An 18,400-nucleotide genomic window follows, 5' to 3' on the forward strand; every position below is an offset into this window, starting at 1 on the left:
GAGTGTACCGTTCAAGATTTCGTGTGTTGAGAGCACGGCATTCAGGGCAGCAATGTTAGGAACTGGGGGAACCCTGAGCATGGGGTCGGGTGGGAGGAAGCGGCCTGGGCAGGGGCTAAGGGGTCCTCGTGGACCCCAGTTAGCTCTTGTTAAAGACAGCGGTTATAAAACAGATAGACTGGCTCCTCCCAACTCCTCCCGACCTCCTGCAAGCTGTCTCATGGCGTGACCCCTCCTTCTTGTTTATATTCTCGCTGTGATGCAGCTTGACCAAGGGAATCTTAAGCAGAGGCCAAACTAAAGGAGTTGCCTATTCTTGGGCTTCCAGTTTCCTAAACTGTGAGTAAAATTCATCTTATACATTCCCCGCATTGGGTGTTTGGTTACAGCAACAGAAAAAAAAACAAAAAAACAAATAGAAATATTGAATAAATAGAATTAAGTATTGTTCATACAAAGAACTAGTCTTCCTCCTGCAGCTTCTCTCTCTCTCTCTCTCTCTATCTCTCTGTCTCTCTCCTTCCCTCCCTCCTCCATACACACTTTCTCCCTGGTGTCTCAACCCTAACCTCGGCCTACCATGATCATAATGCTGTGAAGGAACCTTTTGTTCTTCCTGCTTCTTTCCCGCCAGTCCCCACCGTTTACTCACATGCCTCACCGATTTCAAGAATAGGTATATGTCCCACGGTGTTGGGGTCATCCATGCTTCCTAGTCCCTTCAAGAAATCTGTCTTTGGCTGTAGCTTCGGTATGATCATGTTGGAAGTTGAAGCTCCCCCAGCTGGGAAGCGATAACTGTCGGTCACCCTCGGGGTAAGAACGGGGGTGGGGGGGTGGGGGAGGTTGGAGGGGTGCTCCTTACTCTTTTACTTTCTCTAAGAGGCCTAGCTATTCAAAACTTCTTTAGCATAAATACAGCGAAGATTAAGAGAAGCCATGATTGTCCTCAATAACTGGTTTACTACATCCAAAAGATCCTATTCCTTCAGCACTAACAGGCCAAGCAGAGCACATCACTACTGGTTAGAAAAGAGTGGAGGGAAGTTCTCTTTAGGTCCTGACTTTGGTGTTTGGGGGTGCCCACTGAGTAAGAAGGACTCCCGCAACTGAGCCCAGATAGATTACAATAATCTATACACTAAATAGAAATCAACACCCATCCCATGTTCCATATTTGTTCTCAGCTCCCAAGTCTTCCTTATTTGCCTGGGACAAGGATAGCACCTCCCTTATACTTGTACAAGGAGAACACACAACACAGTGACACACATTTTTCCAACTAGGAATATAAAACAAGTCTTCTGACCCCTCAAGTTTATCTTATGCCAGAAGCTTTAATCCTGGAAAGCTCTGAGAGAACTCATCCCTTCTCACTGTAACACGATCAGTGGTACCTGTGCTCTGAGAAGTCCTGACTACATGGCGAGACTCAAACACGCACATGAAAAATTTCAGCTGAAATTCGTCTTTATGCATGGCTATTTCCTAGAAATAAAGAGAGTTTAATCCAAATAAATAGATCCATAGAATATTTAAAGTGTCAAAGGTCGACATGGTCTAGGTATACTTAATACCACCGGGTTTTAGGACTTGGCCATATAAAAATATCAGCATATAAGGTGATATAATCTTGTATATACATAACAAGTCATGATCCCCTGAACAAACAAATTTACCTCCTTGTGCTTAGAGAATGGAAAAGACTGGTAGATTCCAGAGGCCTTTCCTATTTCAAGAGTGAATTCAGACATGCAGTCAACTGTATCTAGAATATTATTCTGAAGCACCTTTCCAAAGCTTCTAAATAGGGTCTGGGGCCAGAAGCGTACTAAATTAAGAAGCTCGGTAAATAATTTGAATGAACAATGTAACGTTTCCTCCATTATTCTGTCTTTAAAAGTCTGGCATTGATTACATGTTTAAGACCTCTGGTGAATCCCATTAGAAATCACCGTTTTAAATTATTCCAGTTATATAAGGTTTGGCATGCTGTTAAGTCTAGGCTAAGGTGTTCCCAAAGTTTCTTAGTCTATACTCTTCCCCCAGCCCCACTTCCTGTGACCAGTCAAGCGTGAGAAGATGCACACTAATTTTCTGAAGATATAGTTAGAAATCAATTTAGATCTCAAGTCCTCATTTGTCAGGGAAGGCGTAGGTTTCCAAACATCTAGGGCCACAGCGAACAGCTGCCATGGAAACCTGCGTGTAAGCCCAAAAAAGGTCAACGAACGGAACCCGAAGACAGCGGGTCAAGGAGTCGAGGGACAGAGAAAACCAAAGGACGGCGGGCGCACCAACAGTACTCCAAGTGAGGCGAAGGAAAAAAACCCAGTCTGACAGGGTGACAGGGAGACTGAGCCTAGAGTCTAACGCTCCCTCCGCTTCCCAGGCCACCTCGCGCAGGCGTCCCACGAGCCTGTATGTCGCTCTTTGACCTCTTGCCCCACCCCTTTTCCTCCCCCGCGCCCGCCAAACGGTCTTCCGGTAGTGTAAAGACGGTTCCGGTTCACGGAGGTTCCCGGGCTTTGCGGTCCGCGCCCGGCCGGAAACCCCTTTGCCTAGCAGCCGGTTCCGGTTCGGTGAGTGGCGGCGGGAAACTGGGGGAGGGGTGAGGATGGAGGGAGACTGGGCCGGGAGGCTGTGTCGGACCGGGCCCGCTGGCGTCCGCTGGGCTGAGCGGAAGAGAGGACCGCGGTGGGGACCGTGCCCTTTCTTCCGCCCCGCCCCTTGGGACCACCTCCATTCCCCCCTGCGGTCCGGCGGCGGCTGGCTGGCCCGGGTCTGGTAGCTGGGCTGACTGAGGCCGCCCTTTCAGGCCTCCGTCTCCCGACCCGCGGAGAGGCCATCTCCCTGCGGTCGCAGCAGGGCCTTCTCCGCGCCCATCTCCACTTTTCCAAAGAGAGAAGGCCGGCTGGGATTCCGGGAGTTTCCCGCCAGAGCAGGGTCCTCCTGAGGGAGAGCTGTTTTCCACCGGGAAGTTGAGCTTCGGCTCCCACCTGCTTCTCCTCTCTTCTTCCTTGAAACCTGAATGCTCCTCCTGCCTGCCGTGTCTCACCTACACAATTCTCCAACTCTTTTACCCCGCGGTATTTCCCTGGGATGTGATAATCGCTAGAGCCACCACCAGAGAAACGTCAGGACCCTTGTGCACAGGTTATGAAAACCCCCCTAACTGCCCAGGTTTCTTACCTGGCTCATCGCCTCTTGGTAACTGCCTCGGACTTTTTCTTCGTTTACCCTAACGTGATCTTTCCGGATATGTGCTGGGGTTCCCTTGTCTTGAGCTTGGTGATTTCTGTGTTATCAGTACCTCTACAGTGTTTCTGTTATCTTGTTGGCAATAACTTTGCACCTTTATCACTTTTAAGTCACGCTTGTTAAAATTACTTAGTTCACGTGGCTTATTGTATGTGGAGCGATGGTGATTCTTGTAAAATTTTGTATAGTCCTTTTATAGGCTGTCAACTACTTGATGCAGGGTTCTCGTTGTAGCAGGAATTTCTGGATGAGGTAGAACACGCATACGTATTCTCCATAAAGATGATTTGTATTCAGGACTCTTGCTGACATGTGGATGGATGGCTGCCTTGGAGGTTGCAGCGACACCTGTAATATTGACCTGAGCCTTCCTTCTAGTTAGACTACCTGGCCCCAGCCTCTTTTAAAGAGCTCCAGTCCCAGATTTCAGTCGATTCTCCAAACTCCAAAAGCGGGTGCCTATCACTCATGTGATAAATAAGTCTGGAGAGGGAGTGGATGAGTTTACAAACAGGTTCTGCCACTTGTGGCTAAGGTGATGTAATTTTTTTTCTTCCACTGACTTCTCTTTCTCCTACCAGTCATACTCGTTTTGCTATCTGTGTGACTAGATCTGGCGTCCTCGCCTGGCCTGAAAACTTCTAAAGAGCAAAGGCCAGAGCTCTCTTGTACTTATATCCCAGAACCCCACACTTAGTATATGTGTGTAAGAAGTTAAATACTGGTTAAAGGTGTAGAATATTAAGGCGCTTAAGGCACTAATTTAACTGGGGGAGAGAATACACTTAGAAATACTATGGTGAGGACCTGACAAAGTGTAAACTGTATCACAGAATTGTTTTCCAAAACTCAGAGTAGGGCTGTTCACATGCTTCCTTTCACATCTTGGTTTTGGATACAGGTTAGTACTCTAAAAATTAATTTTTGTAAGATCTCTTCCAAAATATACAGACTTACAAATGATTTACTCCTTTGTATTCTATTGCAGGCGATTTCCGTCCCCCCAGATTTCCCTTTCACTTGGTGTTCAACTGCTGACTTGATTCACATTAATAAGCAGCTGCTTAGTAACATTCTATAAATTAAATGAATGATGAATACTAGGGATGAATTGTTAGAATGACTGTGGGGAGGGCAGGGTTTCTCTTTGTAACCTTGGTTATCCTGAAACTCGCGCTCTAGACCAGGATGACCTCAAACTCACAAGAAATCCACCTACCTTTACCTCCCACATGCTGGGATTCAAGATGTGTGACTCTACCACCACCCAGCAAGAAAGGTTTTCTTAAATTTGATGACATCTAAGACTCCGTATTTAAGACTCATGTAGAATCTTGATTTTGTTGTTTTTTAAATCTCTTCTTCCAACATCATTGCTAAAGAAGGTATTAGAAGCATACCAAAGAAGCAAGATGTATTTGTAAAAAGGTATAAATATGGGGCTTTGATCACTTACACATGTGAGCCAGGGTATCTTGCTCAAAGCTCGTTGGAAAGGTTGCTTTTCAGTATGAATCTTTGAAGATGTTAGAGAGTGAGACTGTGCTAAGCTTCAGTGTGCTCTTGCTGAGGGATTCTTGGGTCCTTCCTTTTGCCCCATCTGTGCTTTATGCAAGTCAGTTAACTTTTTGAATTACTGAATTTCTAGCCTGTTTTCTCCTTCCACATCTCTAAAATGAAAAAGGAATTAAACTGGGATTATTCTGCTGGATACCAGATAATTGTTTTCTTTCTGAGAGAGTGTCTTGCTGTGACTTCAAACTTGGAATCTTATCTTCCAAGTTGTGGATACTAGACTTTTAAATTGGCATTTTTCTTTTTGAAAAGTGAGTCCATTCCCTTTTAGAATGGACTAGACACAGTTAGAAGGTGACTTTGGGTGATTGGATTTTTTTTCCCCACCTTAATCTGGACCCTAAAGAATTCTGCCCTAATACAGGAGGAATAGCTCAATGGTTAAGAGCTGTGGCTGCCCTTCCAGAAGACCTAGATTGGACTCCCTTCACTCACATGGTGACCCACAGGCATCCCTAGCTCCAGTTCCAGGGAATCTGAAACCCTCTTTTAACCTCCACAAGTTGCATGCACATGGAGCACAGACACACATTTGGGCAAAATACTCATACATGTAAAATAAAGCAGTAAAAAAAAAATCTACACCATTAAGGAAGAAAGAGGAAGAATAGCCTGGAGAAATTCTAGATGGAAGCTTAGAAATGTATGTGATCCTAAATCTAAGGTTTAAACCTTTTAAGGATCCTTCCTGGCAAGCCTGGGCACTCTGCTCACTCAAGCAGCCTACCTTTTCAAGCTCGTTTTGCTATTGTGACCGTTAAGAATGCCTGTTGACTGGGAGACTGGAGAAATGGCTTAGCAGGTAAGAGCACTGACTGCTCTTCCGAAGGTCCTGAGTTCAAATCCCAGCAACCACATGGTGGCTCACAATCATCCGCAAAGAGATTTGACGCCCTCAGTGTACTCACAAATAATTATAAATAATTCTTTAAAAAAAAAAAAAGAATGCCTGTTGACATCACATAGTCTTCTTGAATACTTTGAGGATTCAGAGTGGCTGTGGATTTAATAAGCAACTGCTCAGTCTCCTTAAACTACGTGGATAAAAGTGGATGTACATGGTTTGCTAATTAAGTAGTTCTAAGCAGTTAGGGTTTTAACTACTCTCAACTCTTTTCTGGGAAAATTCAATATCTGCAACTTCACGTTTTGCAGTTTCAGTTACAGTCAAGTTTGTTTAGAAAATAAGTGAAAAAATTCCAGGCATGGTGGTACACACTTTTTAATCCCAGGAGATGGACACGCAGCTCTCTGAGTTAGTTAGTCTACAGAGCAAGATCCAGGACAGCCAAAGCTTAGGAAGTGAAGGCATTGGAAAACAGAAAGCTGGTGATAATGTAATAGAACAAGGGGGCCAATGTTCCAGCATCTGAAAGCAGCAGAACCCAGCAGCTTTGGCTATATGGCTCTGGCATCAGAGTCGAGAATAGAAGAGAGTTAGCTGGAGCTAAGAAATTAGTGATTAAGGAGAGACCAGCATCACTGAGGTGAACTCTGGGAAGTGTTTTCTGAGAGCACAAAGAAACTGTTCCAGACATAGCCAAGGTTGCACATTGTCCTGCAACTGTACTTGTCGATATGTAAGAGTCACCCAGGTGGTACTGGTTTTGAAGGCATGAAGGGGTCATGAAGAGCAGCTGAGGCTTGGTACTGTGAGAGGCTATGGAAGGCCATTGGTGAAGTTGTAGCCTCAGTTGTAGTTGATGGCTCAGGACTGCAGGGGTCATGCAAAGGACTTGGTACTATAAAGAGAGCCTATGAGAGGCTATTGGTGAAGCCTAGTTGCAGTGGAAGACCCAAAGATATTTGAGATGCCACTACCATGAGATGATCACCAAGAACAGCAGCTGCAGTGGAGTGGACCAACCTGAGCTTAGAGAGGGCAGAGCTGGAGAAGTGATGTCAGCCCTTTGGAGGAGCCCAGAACATCATGTTCATTGGAACAAGAAGCTGTAACATTGAAGTTTCCTCACAGACAGACCCCAAGATGTTTGAGATGCCGGAGCTGTGGGCTCTCTTCTGAGGAAAGCTGCTAGCGGAGTGGAGCCAGCCTAGGAGAAAGAAGTTTGTTGCAGTCAACAAAGATGAAAAAGGAGTTGGAGATCTGAAGATAGCTTTGACATCAGACATGGAGATGCAGAGTTTGGAGTTTGCCCAGCTGGTTTCATGTCTGACTTTGGGGATTACAGTTAAATGAATGAATCTCAGAAGAGAACCTGAGCTTAGGACTTTAACATTGTTGAGACTGCTATAGACTATGGGGGGTTTTTGAAATACATTTAGTTGGACTAAATGTATTTTTCATTATGCTATGTTTAGTTATGGCTCCCATAGATTCATATGTTTGATCAAGGCTATGGGGGCCGAGGAGTGGGATGTGATGGTTTGTATTTGCTCAGCCCAGGGAGTGGAACTATTAGAAGGTGTGGCCCTGTCAGAGTACGTGTGTCACCATGGGTGTAGACTTTAAGACCCTAGCTGCTTGGAAGCCAATATTCTGTTAGGAGCCTTCAGAAGATGTAGAACTCTTAGCTCCTCCTGCACCACGGCTGCCTGGATGCTGCCATGTTCCCACCTTGATGATAATGGACTGGACCTCTGAGCCTGTAAGCCAGCTCTAATTAAATGTTGTCCTTTATAAGAGTTGCCTTGGTCGTGGTGTCTGTTCACAGCAGTAAAACCCTAAGACATACTGTTTTTATTACTTTTGTTAGTCTTTTGCTCTAATTTATGAATTATATTTTCTTGTATGTGTATAGGAAGTATGCCTGTGTGCATAATTCAGTACCATTTGTAGTTTCAGACATATATTGGAAGCCTTGGAACATATATCCTGAATGAGGGGAACTTCTATGTAGATATAGCCTTGGTTTAAGCAGGTTTAATTTGGTTTGGTTACTTGCTTTGGCACTAAGGATTGATTGAATAAAGGACCTTGTACATGCTACACAAGGGAGCTGTATTCCAGCCCTTTTCTAGCGGGTTGGTGGATAATGTAGGGTGGAAGAGTGCTTTGTACAACTGAAAGTATTCCTTGATTTGTACTCAATAAATTTGTGGGATTTTATTTGTCTACTATATAAAGTTTATGGAAGAGAAATCTTAGGACCACAAAGTCTATCACCTGCCTAGAAAAATAATTTACGATGAGGTAATAGAAAACTCAGTAGATTGGGGAGAATTTCTAGTTGTGATTTCATCGAAGCTACTAAGTGTGATTTATATGCATATGATTCCATCTCCTGGGGGTTGGCTTACTCAACTCGATTGTTGCTTTGATGGTCTGTGATTCTCTGGGTTTCCTGTAGCTGCCGTTGAGTCCAGTATAGTTTACAGCAGTGTTTGGAAGTACCTCGGGCCAATTTGATGTTTTTACTCTTTTTCTCATCCAGTCAGTAGCTTTCACCATTTTCCTCCACTAAGGGCATAAATGTCACTTCTGTGCAAGTCCCTGTTATGTAATACTTGAACTAGATGTTTCACTGTGTAATATTTATGTCTTGTGTCTTCTTTTATAGGATTTTGTGTTTTTACTAAAGTTAGTGATGTGAAAAAGACCTGAAATGGGTAAGACTAACTAAATTTGTCACTTCGTCCTTTTACACAGTGATTAGTTAGGTGGCAAGAAAGAATGTGTGCCCAGTATTTGTTCTGTTTGTGTCTTTGTATGTAGAAATAATATTACAAGATTTTAGTCCTAATTAAACATTGGTGTATACTCAGTGTTATTTTCCTTTGGTTAATACCTTATTTACAAAATCATTTAAGATCATTTTCTTATTCAGTGTATTGAGAAAAAAAAAACGAGCGCACACTGGCAGTATTTGTTATGCTATGTCTCTATTATAAGTACTGAATATAATATCTATTCATTTCATTGTTTCAGCTGTCTTACAAGAATACCTAACAGTATGTACAAAATGTACATAGTCAGCAATATTGTACCAACAAGGAAAGTGAGATACAGGTTAGGAAACCTTCCTGGAGTCTCATCCCCTACCCTGCAGAGTTCAGGTCCCTGTTCTTTAGTTCTGTGCTGCACTGCCTCCTATAGGATAAATAATTTCAGTACGGTAACATTTTATTTCATTTTACTGATAGTAAAGCTTTGCAATTGGAACATTTTCCACTGTTTGATTCACAGTATTTTGTATCTGTAAAAGGAGACAGGAAAAGCAGTCATCTTAGGAATAAATCAAATGGCTAAACAGGAAGACTGTAACATCCATGACTCTTTTCAGTTGCCCTTAGCCTTTTCTCTACTGTTTACATTCCACCACCAGCCCTCCTCCATGTACTCTCTCACTCTCCTGCTCATTTGTTCCCCTTTTCTCCATGCTGTTACCAGTCTAAGTCACTTGAGGTCTCTTAATTCTCTTCTGTTCCTGTCTTAGTGCATCTATGGTAAAATGTTTCTAAAGTAAGAGTCTGCCGTGGTACTATAGTCACTGAAATGACTCTAAGAGCAATACAAATAAATTCTTACTTACAGAAAAAAAGATCCAATGAATTAAGGGTTTTTTTTTGGGGGGGGTGGTTTTTAATAATAGTTGGTATTTGGGGGGAGGGTGCAAACACATGTATGTGAAAGTATGTTTGCCTGTGGGAATGTGTGTACAGGCCCCAAGAAGATTTTGAATATCCTATCTGCCTTATTTCTTTAAGACAGAGACTTCCACTAAATTGGAAGCTTACTGTTTTTGCCATGTTAGCAATCCAGTAAGCAAGCTCTCAGAATCTGCCTGTTTCTACTCCATAATTCTGGGGTTACAGGCAAACATGGCCATGTTCAGTTTCTGATATGGGTGCTAGGGGTGCAGACTGAGGCTCTCGTACTTGTGCAGCAAGCGCTCCTACCTAGTGGGCCGTCGCACCCACTCCTGGGCTTGTTAAACTTTAAAGCACCTTTTTTTGTATTAAGATAGAAAATAAGCCAAAGTGAACTGTGTTTCTGCATGGTATTGTAGCTCCTCCTTCCCTTCTTTAAGTGACAGGCTTCCAATTACCCATGCTAATTCCAAACCAAATGACCAGAATTCTACCTTTGCTTTTCCAGTAGCTGCCTCTTCTAGAGCATGCCTTTTTACCCAACATCCTATTCTTTTTAATATTAAATTTCTTGTACTTAAGACATTAAAAGTTCTCTTTGAGGGAAATGTCATTATTTTAAAAACAAACTATAAATCAGGCTTTTTTGTTGTTGTTGTTGTTTTTGTGTGTGTGTGTGTAGGTTTTGAGCTACTTAGATGCTCTCAGTCAATACTAAATGGACCAGTGTCTTCATGTGCTATGAAAGAGCGGTTTTACTTATCTGTATAATTCCTCTTTGAGAACAGTTTTTTAGGGGAAAAGATTGTCTCACGGGAAAATGTTGTTTAAGGATTGTCTTGCTCTAATCTGACTCTTCCCCCAGAAGACACAGCTGACGGGGTGAAGATGGATGCTGGGGAGGTGACCTTAGTCAACCACAGCTCCACCTTCAGAACCCGCCTCTTGCGGCAGTCTGGCTTTCCAGAGGACCAGCCTTTGCTTTCTGACCAGCAGGTTAGAATCATTCTTTTCGTTTAAGTAACTAATTCCTTTTTTCACTATAAATATTCATCTGATACAATTTGAATACCATACTAAAATCTCCAAGCCTGTGAACTTTTTACAATTAATAATTTTAGTGATGGATTTCTGCTTGAATTAAGAAAGTTAAGACAAAACATAGTGCCATGGTTTGTATATGCTCAGCCCAGGGAGTGGAACTATTAGAAGGTGTGGCTCTGTTGGAGTAGGTGTGTCACTTTAGGTGTGGGTTTTAAGACCCTAGCTGCCTGGAAGTCAGCCTTCCACTAGCAGCCTTCAAATGAAGATGTAGAACTCTCAGCTCTGCCTGCACCATGCCTGCCTGGATGTATCTATGCTCCCACCTTGAAGATAATGGACTGAACTTCTGAACTTGTAAGCCAGCCCCAAATATATGTTGTCCTTTATTAGACTTACCTTTGTCATGGTGTCTGTTTACAGTAGTAAAGCCCTAACTAAGACACATGGCATCTGAATTAAGAATATTTTTGCTTGTTTTTCAAGTCAGGGTTTCTCTGTGTAGTCCTGGCTGTCCTAGAACTAGCTCTCTAGACCAGACTGGCCTCGAATTCAGAGATCCACCTGGCTCTTGCCTACCTGGCAAGAATAACATTAGAAAGGTCTTCATTGTTACTCTGAATAGTCTACTGTTGACACACAGATCTGTTCTTTTAAACTAGGTACTAAGCATAGCTTGGGGGATAGGAGTGAATGCAAAGCCTTTCTGAGCTTGCTGTGACATAATTGGTAAAGGCTCAGAATGCAACACAGCATGGGCATTGCTTGAGAGCCAGGGAATGATGTAGAATCTGAGCATCTACCACCGAAACAGAAGCCACGTGTTAAAAGCATCCCTAGCTGACTGATAGGATGATAAAGACACTTTCTGCTGGCTTTCATGATGGCTTTGGTTTGATCCCTGAAACCTACATGGTGGAAGGAAAGAGCTGACTCCTTCAAGTTGTCCTCTGACCTCCTTGCTTATGCCATGGGTGGGCAGTAATAGGTTAATTTTTGTTTGTTTGTTTCTTTGGATTTGGTTTTTTCTGAGACAGGGTTTCTCTGTATAGCCCTGACTGTCCTGGAACTCACTCTGTAGACCAGGCTGGCCTCAAACTCGGAAATCCGCCTGCCTCTGCCTCCCAGAGTGCTGGGATTACAGGCGTGTGCCACCACTGCCCGGCATAATTTTTAAATTAAAACAAAGAAACTAGGAAAACCATTAGTAGTTTGAGTGAGAGGATTTGTTGTAGCAGGTCGGACACTCATCTCTCACTGTCATAAGGTGTCCCAGAGGTGCTTAAAGCTTGTACTTGGACTAAGACTGCAGCAGCACTCCCCACGAGAATTACTCTGAAGTCCTCAAGAGCAAAACCAAGTTGACTCTTTCAGCTTTTTCAGCTTCTATAACCTCTTATAATTCATTGTCTGATAGAATATAGTAAATGCAGACATACCCTTCAGTGGGCATCCTTTACGTTGTAGAGCAGATTGTTATTTTCCAACGTTCCCTTAAATCAGAGTAATTTCCTCAAATTGTCTCTTCTTGTTACTGTGCAGCTTATTTAGAATATAATTGATATATACGTTATATTGAGTTGCAAATTTTATCATAGTCCTGTTTAGTGATGTTTTTCTTAATATAAACTTACTCTCTTTAATTGTCAAAAGTATGATTTAAGAAAACAATCTTCTGTTTTTATTTAGATCCTGCCTTTTAGGCAGGGGACTTTAGACCGAGCTTTCACGTGTTCTACAAGAAGTGCAGCCTATAATCCAAATTATCACTCAGGTATGGCTCATTACTTGTATTCAGTCATTGCATGCCCCTCACATTTCCTCATAGCAAATGCTTTGTGTTTACCATCTCCAAAAGTGAAAACATGATCAGGTATTGGGACATGGCTCAGTGCTAGAGCTCTTAGCTCTTGTGCTCAAAGCCCTGGGTTTCCTCCTTATATTGTCAAATAAAAAAAAGTTGAAAGCATTGTCAAAAGCAACATGACATTTTTCCATTAAAACATCATTTTAATAAGGCATTTATATATATGTATTTGGTTGCTATAATAGTTTGGATTTAATGTCAGTCAAATACTAATCCTTGAGTGGGAGAGTTTTTTGGAATCTGTTGTCCTTGTCCACTATTCCATTATAGAAAATAATACAGCTTTGCTTTGTTTTTATTTCTGTTTCTGTTTTGCTATGTGCATGTAATACAAAGGGTATTTGCTTTGTATTGACTTAAACCACACAGCTAACTTATTTCTGTTCTTGAACAATTGAATGTGGAAATTTATTTCTCCCCAAGTCTGTTTTTCCTTCAGGGCAGGAAGTATTAACTACATGTTTCTGTGTAGCACCTGCCACAGCCATGTGCTTGTGTTTTCAAGGACTTTGCTGTTCAACTTGTAATCCATGACAGAAGTTAGCGTTCTCTAAGTGACTCCTCTCCCTAGCCATCTGGCCTCCTTATCTAACCCCTTCCTACGGTGTAGACTTCTGACAGTATTCTGCCTGTGACTTGGAAAACTAAGAATCTATCCATTAGTCTCTGAGCATTATTACTCAGGAAGACTGCAGTGACCTTCCAGGTCTTTTCACTGAGCATCACTTAAGATCTCATTTTGCCACAAATATGGGCGTAAAAGGAATACTGTAGAGCCTGCCTACATGAGATTTTTTTTTTGTAAGGATAAGCTTATGATAAATATGAAATAAATATGCACATAATAATCATTATTATTTGGCTTCCTCAGGATTCTTTGTCAGCAAGATGAGATCTCCTCCCCTAAAAAGACGTTAGTATGATGTTCTTTTAGACATATGTTATATTTAAGTGTGCATTATTAGGTGGGCGGTACTATACCCTGGGCACTAGATTTCCCCTCAGAATGGTCAGTGGCCTCTACCTAGTATGTGTTAATAATTTCGATGGTAAAAGAACTGAGAAAGTAACTCTTTCGTCGTCATTGAAAAGGCCTTTTGGTAACAGAGACACTGGTGTGATAGTTCATAGTTAAATGAACTTCTACAAAAAGATGATTATGGAATTAATAAGACCAGATCATTCATATTTCCATTTGAATCATGCTGTATTTTCTTGTTATTCCATATGCTAGTTCACCATTGGATAGAATTATTCCACTCTGTTTTAAGTGATTGCTTTATAATAAACAATTGCATAGAAAATCAGATTTAAATCCACTTGACTAAAAACCAATTATTACTTAACGCCATTCTCTTTGGCCTCTTGTGATTTTTGTTTCTCTGTATATTCATACACATTATATAATTTGACACACAAAATCTTTGTAACTTAAAGTTTGTATTTTTTGTTTTCTGTCAGTTCACAAGTTCTTTCTCATATTTATTGTTTTCTGTTAATTTTTAGTCTGTGGCATTGTTATGCATAGCCATAGTCCCTTATGTGTAGTTTCAAACTCCACAAAGCTCTAAAAAACTGTTTTTTTAGATTTGACATTAAAACTAATGTGAACTAACATGGAGAGGTTTCTGATTGACTTCACTTATCCCTGTAAATATAAGTGCATAGTTGTTTTGCTGCATGTACCAGTGTTTGTTATTAAGTGCTTCTACAGAGTTATCAGTGTTCTACAGAGCAGCAGGTTATCTGCTGAAATCCCAGTCTGTAACTCTGAGGTACTACTGGACCCCCAGGCTGTGTGATTTGGGACAATGACCAGTACCTTAGTTTGTGTCACCATTGTGTTTTCTAGGGCTTAAGTTCAGTACTCCTTTATTAGTTGTTAACAATACCTCTTAAAAGTATTCATATAGTTTTCCTCTTTAATTTTAATTGAACCTCAATACTGACAAAAATATATTTGAGATTACCCCAGATCCTCATGTTCATGAAAGTATCAGTATTTGACCAGGTTCTTGTCTTTCTCATTAGGCACAAATTGTTGAGAGTTAAACTTTTCCTGTGTTTATCATCCATCATTCCACAAGTTGATCCTCATACCAAAAGTTTTTCACTAAAGTTTATCTCTCAGTTGAATTTGTGACCTTTTAAAGAAAATAAAAGTATTTTGTAATAGTTTTGTGTACGTGAGACAAATAGCAGTGGATGGTGACACATGCTGACGAAAGAGTGCTGCGCTATCGTTAGATTCTTTCTCTGACTCTGCAGCTGGAAACAGGATTCAAACCTATCTGCTTAGCTCAGTGCTTCTCCACCTTCCTAACACTGTGATCCTTTAATGCAGTTCCTCATGGGTGGGGACACCACCTATAAGATTATTTTCATTGTTACTTCATTTTTGCTACTGTTATGAATTGTAATGTAACTACTTGATACATAGAATATTTGATATGCCACCCCAAAGGGGTCCCATCCTACAGGTTGAGAACTGATCTCTCAAATGTCATCTGGTTATTGATTAAACAAGTTTATGACATGCCATAGACTTTACAAACAGAAATTTTACATCTAATATGCATACACGGAGCCCATGGTTTCATCACCAGCACCAAACAAAAACAAAGCTACTTTTTACCATGCACTTTAGAAATGTTTTCCTTTGCCATACCCATTCCAATTCATTTCAGGCGCTGCACAGTTTTGTCTCTGCTGTCTGCTTTGACCTTGAGCCTGCCCTGCTGACAGGGCTAGATGTGGGTCTCTTGGTACCTGCCATAGTCTTCTAATCAGGGCACTGCTGGTGTAGGCTATTGCTTGCTGCTTTGCCGTACTCTTGTCTTCCAAGAGGAAATGAAAATGGGAAAATCTGTCAAGATTGTAGAGTCTATTGGACCTAACTCTCTAATGACGCCAGGCAAAACTCTGCTTCTCAAGTCTGCTCCAGATTAAACTATTGAAAGGAAGCTACTTCCGAACTGTCTACAAAGCATGAACGCAGTGCTTCCTTTAAGAGCCAGCCTTATGAAGTGCAAGACATTTAAAGTGTTTTAGTCCTGAAGAGCCACAAAAAAAGATTGAGATGAAAAGAATTTTCTAGTGCTTTAAATGTATCAATATCTTTGGAGAATATGTTAAATTAGGTTACTAAGATAACATGTAGATTAAGTCTATTTAGTGTGCTGTTACTACAGTAACTAATCAATTCCAATTGGGGAGTTAAGGGGAAATAATGGGTTACTTTCACAGTGTATGAATATCTGATACATTCTTCTTTATTTTTTAGAAGGAGCTTGAGGGTATGTGAGAGCAAAGAGCCTCTGAATAGTGGGAGCACACTGTTGCTTTTAATAGTTTATTATGTTTATAAAATACTGCCTCAAAAACCAAAAAAAGAAAAAAAAAGAGCCGGGCGGTGGTGGCGCACGCCTGTAATCCCAGCACTCTGAGAGGCAGAGGCAGGTGGATTTCTGAGTTGGAGGCCAGCCTTGTCTACAGAGTGAGTTCCAAGACAGCCAGGGCTATACAGAGAAACCCTGTCTTGGGAAGAAAAAAAAAGTATCGCCTGTTTCTGCAGAAAAAAGCACTCAGCCATTTCATCCTTAGAACATAACCACAGTGACATTTTCAGGCTATTCTAGTTTTGTATGCATGTAATAACACATGATAAATTACCTTGTTTCTGGCTTTGTAACTAATTTCTTAGCGATGACAAAATAGCAGGTTAAATTTTACTGGTAATGAAAGATTTGCAGCCTCTTGTTAGTCCCGTACTCCCAGCAATAGAAGGTTACCCAGTGATGTCATTGGCTGGGGGTGGAACCACCTGACTGAGCCAGTGCTTTTCCCTAGCATTGTAAAGCTGACGCTTGCTCTAGTGCTCTAGGAAGGCTGTTCTGACTTACCCTGAATCCCAGATTTCACGTCTATCAAGATAATTTGTATTTCTAACAGATTTCCTCCTCGAATATACATTTTTAGTTAGACATTTAGCAAGCCACGTGAAAGCCGTTATTTCTACTGTTACAGCTTTGCATTTAACAACCATTGTTTTCTGGGTTTCTTACTGAGACTACTGTTCAGTAGCTTCGTGTACCAGTTCTTAGAGTAACAGTAATCACACATGTTAAGCCCACATATTTACTACAGAGGAAGACAGTTGTAATTCATTTTGAAAATGAATTTACTTACTTTGCCAGCCTAAGTTGCTACACTGACTAGTGAATCATTTGATACTAACAGTACTATGGGTTGCTTCTTCTCCTCTTAAGATTTACCCCAAAATTCTGTTTCATGGTTTACTTAAGGAGTCTTCTTTTTGAAGGCTATTTCCTTTAGATAGAGTACTAAAAACCAGACAAATGAGTGTGTGTGTGTGTGTGTGTGTTGAGACAATCTTACTGTGTAGCCAAAGCTGCCCTTAAACTTGTGATTGGCCTGCCTCAGCTTCTCAAGTCCTGGGATTACAGGTGTGTATCACCATACCCATGCTAAATACTTTCAGTAACATGAATGCATACTATTGTGCAAAGTCCTATGTTAATGTTCTTTGAAAGGAGAGCTTCAGAATATTGTTAGCATAAGACAAATTCTGGAACTAGAGAATTATCATTTTTACTTTTCCACTGATGCTCCCTGGAATTTGATAGCCTAATGGCTAAAATTATCTTGTGAGAGCTGGTTTAATTATCTGGTCCTCCAAATAGAGAAAGGAAGGCAGAGAAATTATTCTATTCCTAGCTGTCATTCCAGGTTGTAATCTAGAGTTCATAAAGTTAAAGTAAGAAATAATCCTCAGTCTGACTGTAGTAGCAACCACTGGATTATTGATGACATATGTAATGATTGTGGCTTTAAGAAACTGAAGGTCGTACTAGAATCAGAGGTCTACAGTGGGTCGTTCCTGCCATAAGCCAGCCAGTGTGAGCAGCAGTTTGAGAGATTCTTTGAGTCTAGAACATGCTAATTACAAGAAGGCAGTGACCCCAGCTGCTTATAAGCAATGACTGTTGTGCATTTGAATTACCATCCCCTTGGCCCCCCCGCTTGCTTTCTCACTGGTCTGGCCTACCTTCTTTCAGGCCCAGGCCTGGGAGTGCTTGCAAGATATAGTTGGGGTAAAATGTTGACTTTTGGTGGACACCACGGAGTCACATTGATGCAGATAAGGCACATGGCTGTGGCAGGATTCAGCTCCTTCATCAATTTTCAGGTTAGTATGGCTGAATCGATTATAGTTTGTAGAAGTTCCCTTACTGCAGATTTACTGGCAGTTGAGACTGGGATCTTTTCCATGAGAGGCATGGTGATATGCTACGTTACTTTGGAATGCAATGATGGAACATGGTTGCAATCATAAAAAGGCCTAGATTTAGTTATTTGTTCAACTTATTGAAACTTTCATTTTCTTTTAGATAACCCTTCCTCAGACAGTTTCCTTGGCTCAGGTGACATAAGAACCTTTGGTCAAAGTGCAAATGGACAATGGAGAAATTCCACTCCAGCATCAGGCTCAGCATTGCAAAAACCAAGAAATAGCCGAAGTCTTTACCTCGAAACCCGGAAGACCTCAAGGTTAGTTTTTGGTCTACCTACTTCTCAAACCCTTCCTCAGATACAGGGGGATGGCAGGAAGATAGATGCTTCATTAGAATTTTCGATGAGAGCACCATTTTAGGGCTTGAAACCATCGTAGTATATACAAATCTGTTTCCTTTGTGGTGAACTTGGGTACCAGCAGAACCTTCTAAATGATAAGAGACACTTGTGAAGGAAACCCTGATAGCATCTCAGTGCTTTAGGACTTAGTGTAATGTCAAGCAGCTGTGCAGATTTGACGGGAAAGTAGGTTGATCTCTGCAACAGGAGTGGCAAAGAACTTAGCACAGTTTTTAAATTTTTTTATTTTATTCAATGTATGTATTTTTATTTCATGTGTATTGGTACTTTACCTACATGTATGTCTGCGTGAAGATGTAGTATCCTCTGGAACTGGAGTTATAGACAGTTGTGAGCTGCTATGTGGGTGCTGGGAATTAAACCCTAGGCAAGTAGTGCTTAACTGCTGAGTCATCTCTCCAGCCCCAAACTCAGCTATTTTAGTCCTTCACG

The 18,400-nt window shown here is 41.4% G+C and overlaps 2 protein-coding genes across 4 annotated transcripts in view; one reads left to right on the plus strand and one right to left on the minus strand.

The window, feature by feature from the left end:
- Positions 1 to 3,299, minus strand: part of Pfkm (phosphofructokinase, muscle) — a 39,721-nt gene extending 36,422 nt beyond the window's left edge. The window contains exons 1-2 of one of the 3 annotated variants that reach the window (XM_052161470.1): positions 3,193 to 3,299; positions 662 to 784 (exon numbers count right to left, since the gene is read on the minus strand). In XM_052161470.1, the coding sequence (XP_052017430.1) occupies positions 662 to 761 (100 nt within the window). In that variant the 5' untranslated portion in view covers positions 762 to 784; positions 3,193 to 3,299. Of the gene's footprint in view, positions 1 to 661; positions 785 to 1,397; positions 1,495 to 3,192 lie in introns of those variants that run through there. The other 2 variants (XM_052161469.1, XM_052161471.1) reach the window with 2 other exon arrangements.
- Senp1 (SUMO specific peptidase 1) overlaps positions 2,602 to 18,400 on the plus strand; it is a 58,051-nt gene continuing 42,252 nt past the window's right edge. The window contains 7 exon segments of the mRNA XM_052161473.1: positions 2,602 to 3,184; positions 3,187 to 3,210; positions 8,355 to 8,386; positions 8,388 to 8,403; positions 10,250 to 10,380; positions 12,115 to 12,199; positions 17,704 to 17,863. Coding sequence (XP_052017433.1) covers positions 3,160 to 3,184; positions 3,187 to 3,210; positions 8,355 to 8,386; positions 8,388 to 8,403; positions 10,250 to 10,380; positions 12,115 to 12,199; positions 17,704 to 17,863 — 473 coding nt within the window. The 5' untranslated portion in view covers positions 2,602 to 3,159.

Source organism: Apodemus sylvaticus, chromosome 17 (assembly GCF_947179515.1).
Source record: "Apodemus sylvaticus chromosome 17, mApoSyl1.1, whole genome shotgun sequence".
NCBI lineage: Eukaryota > Metazoa > Chordata > Mammalia > Rodentia > Muridae > Apodemus > Apodemus sylvaticus.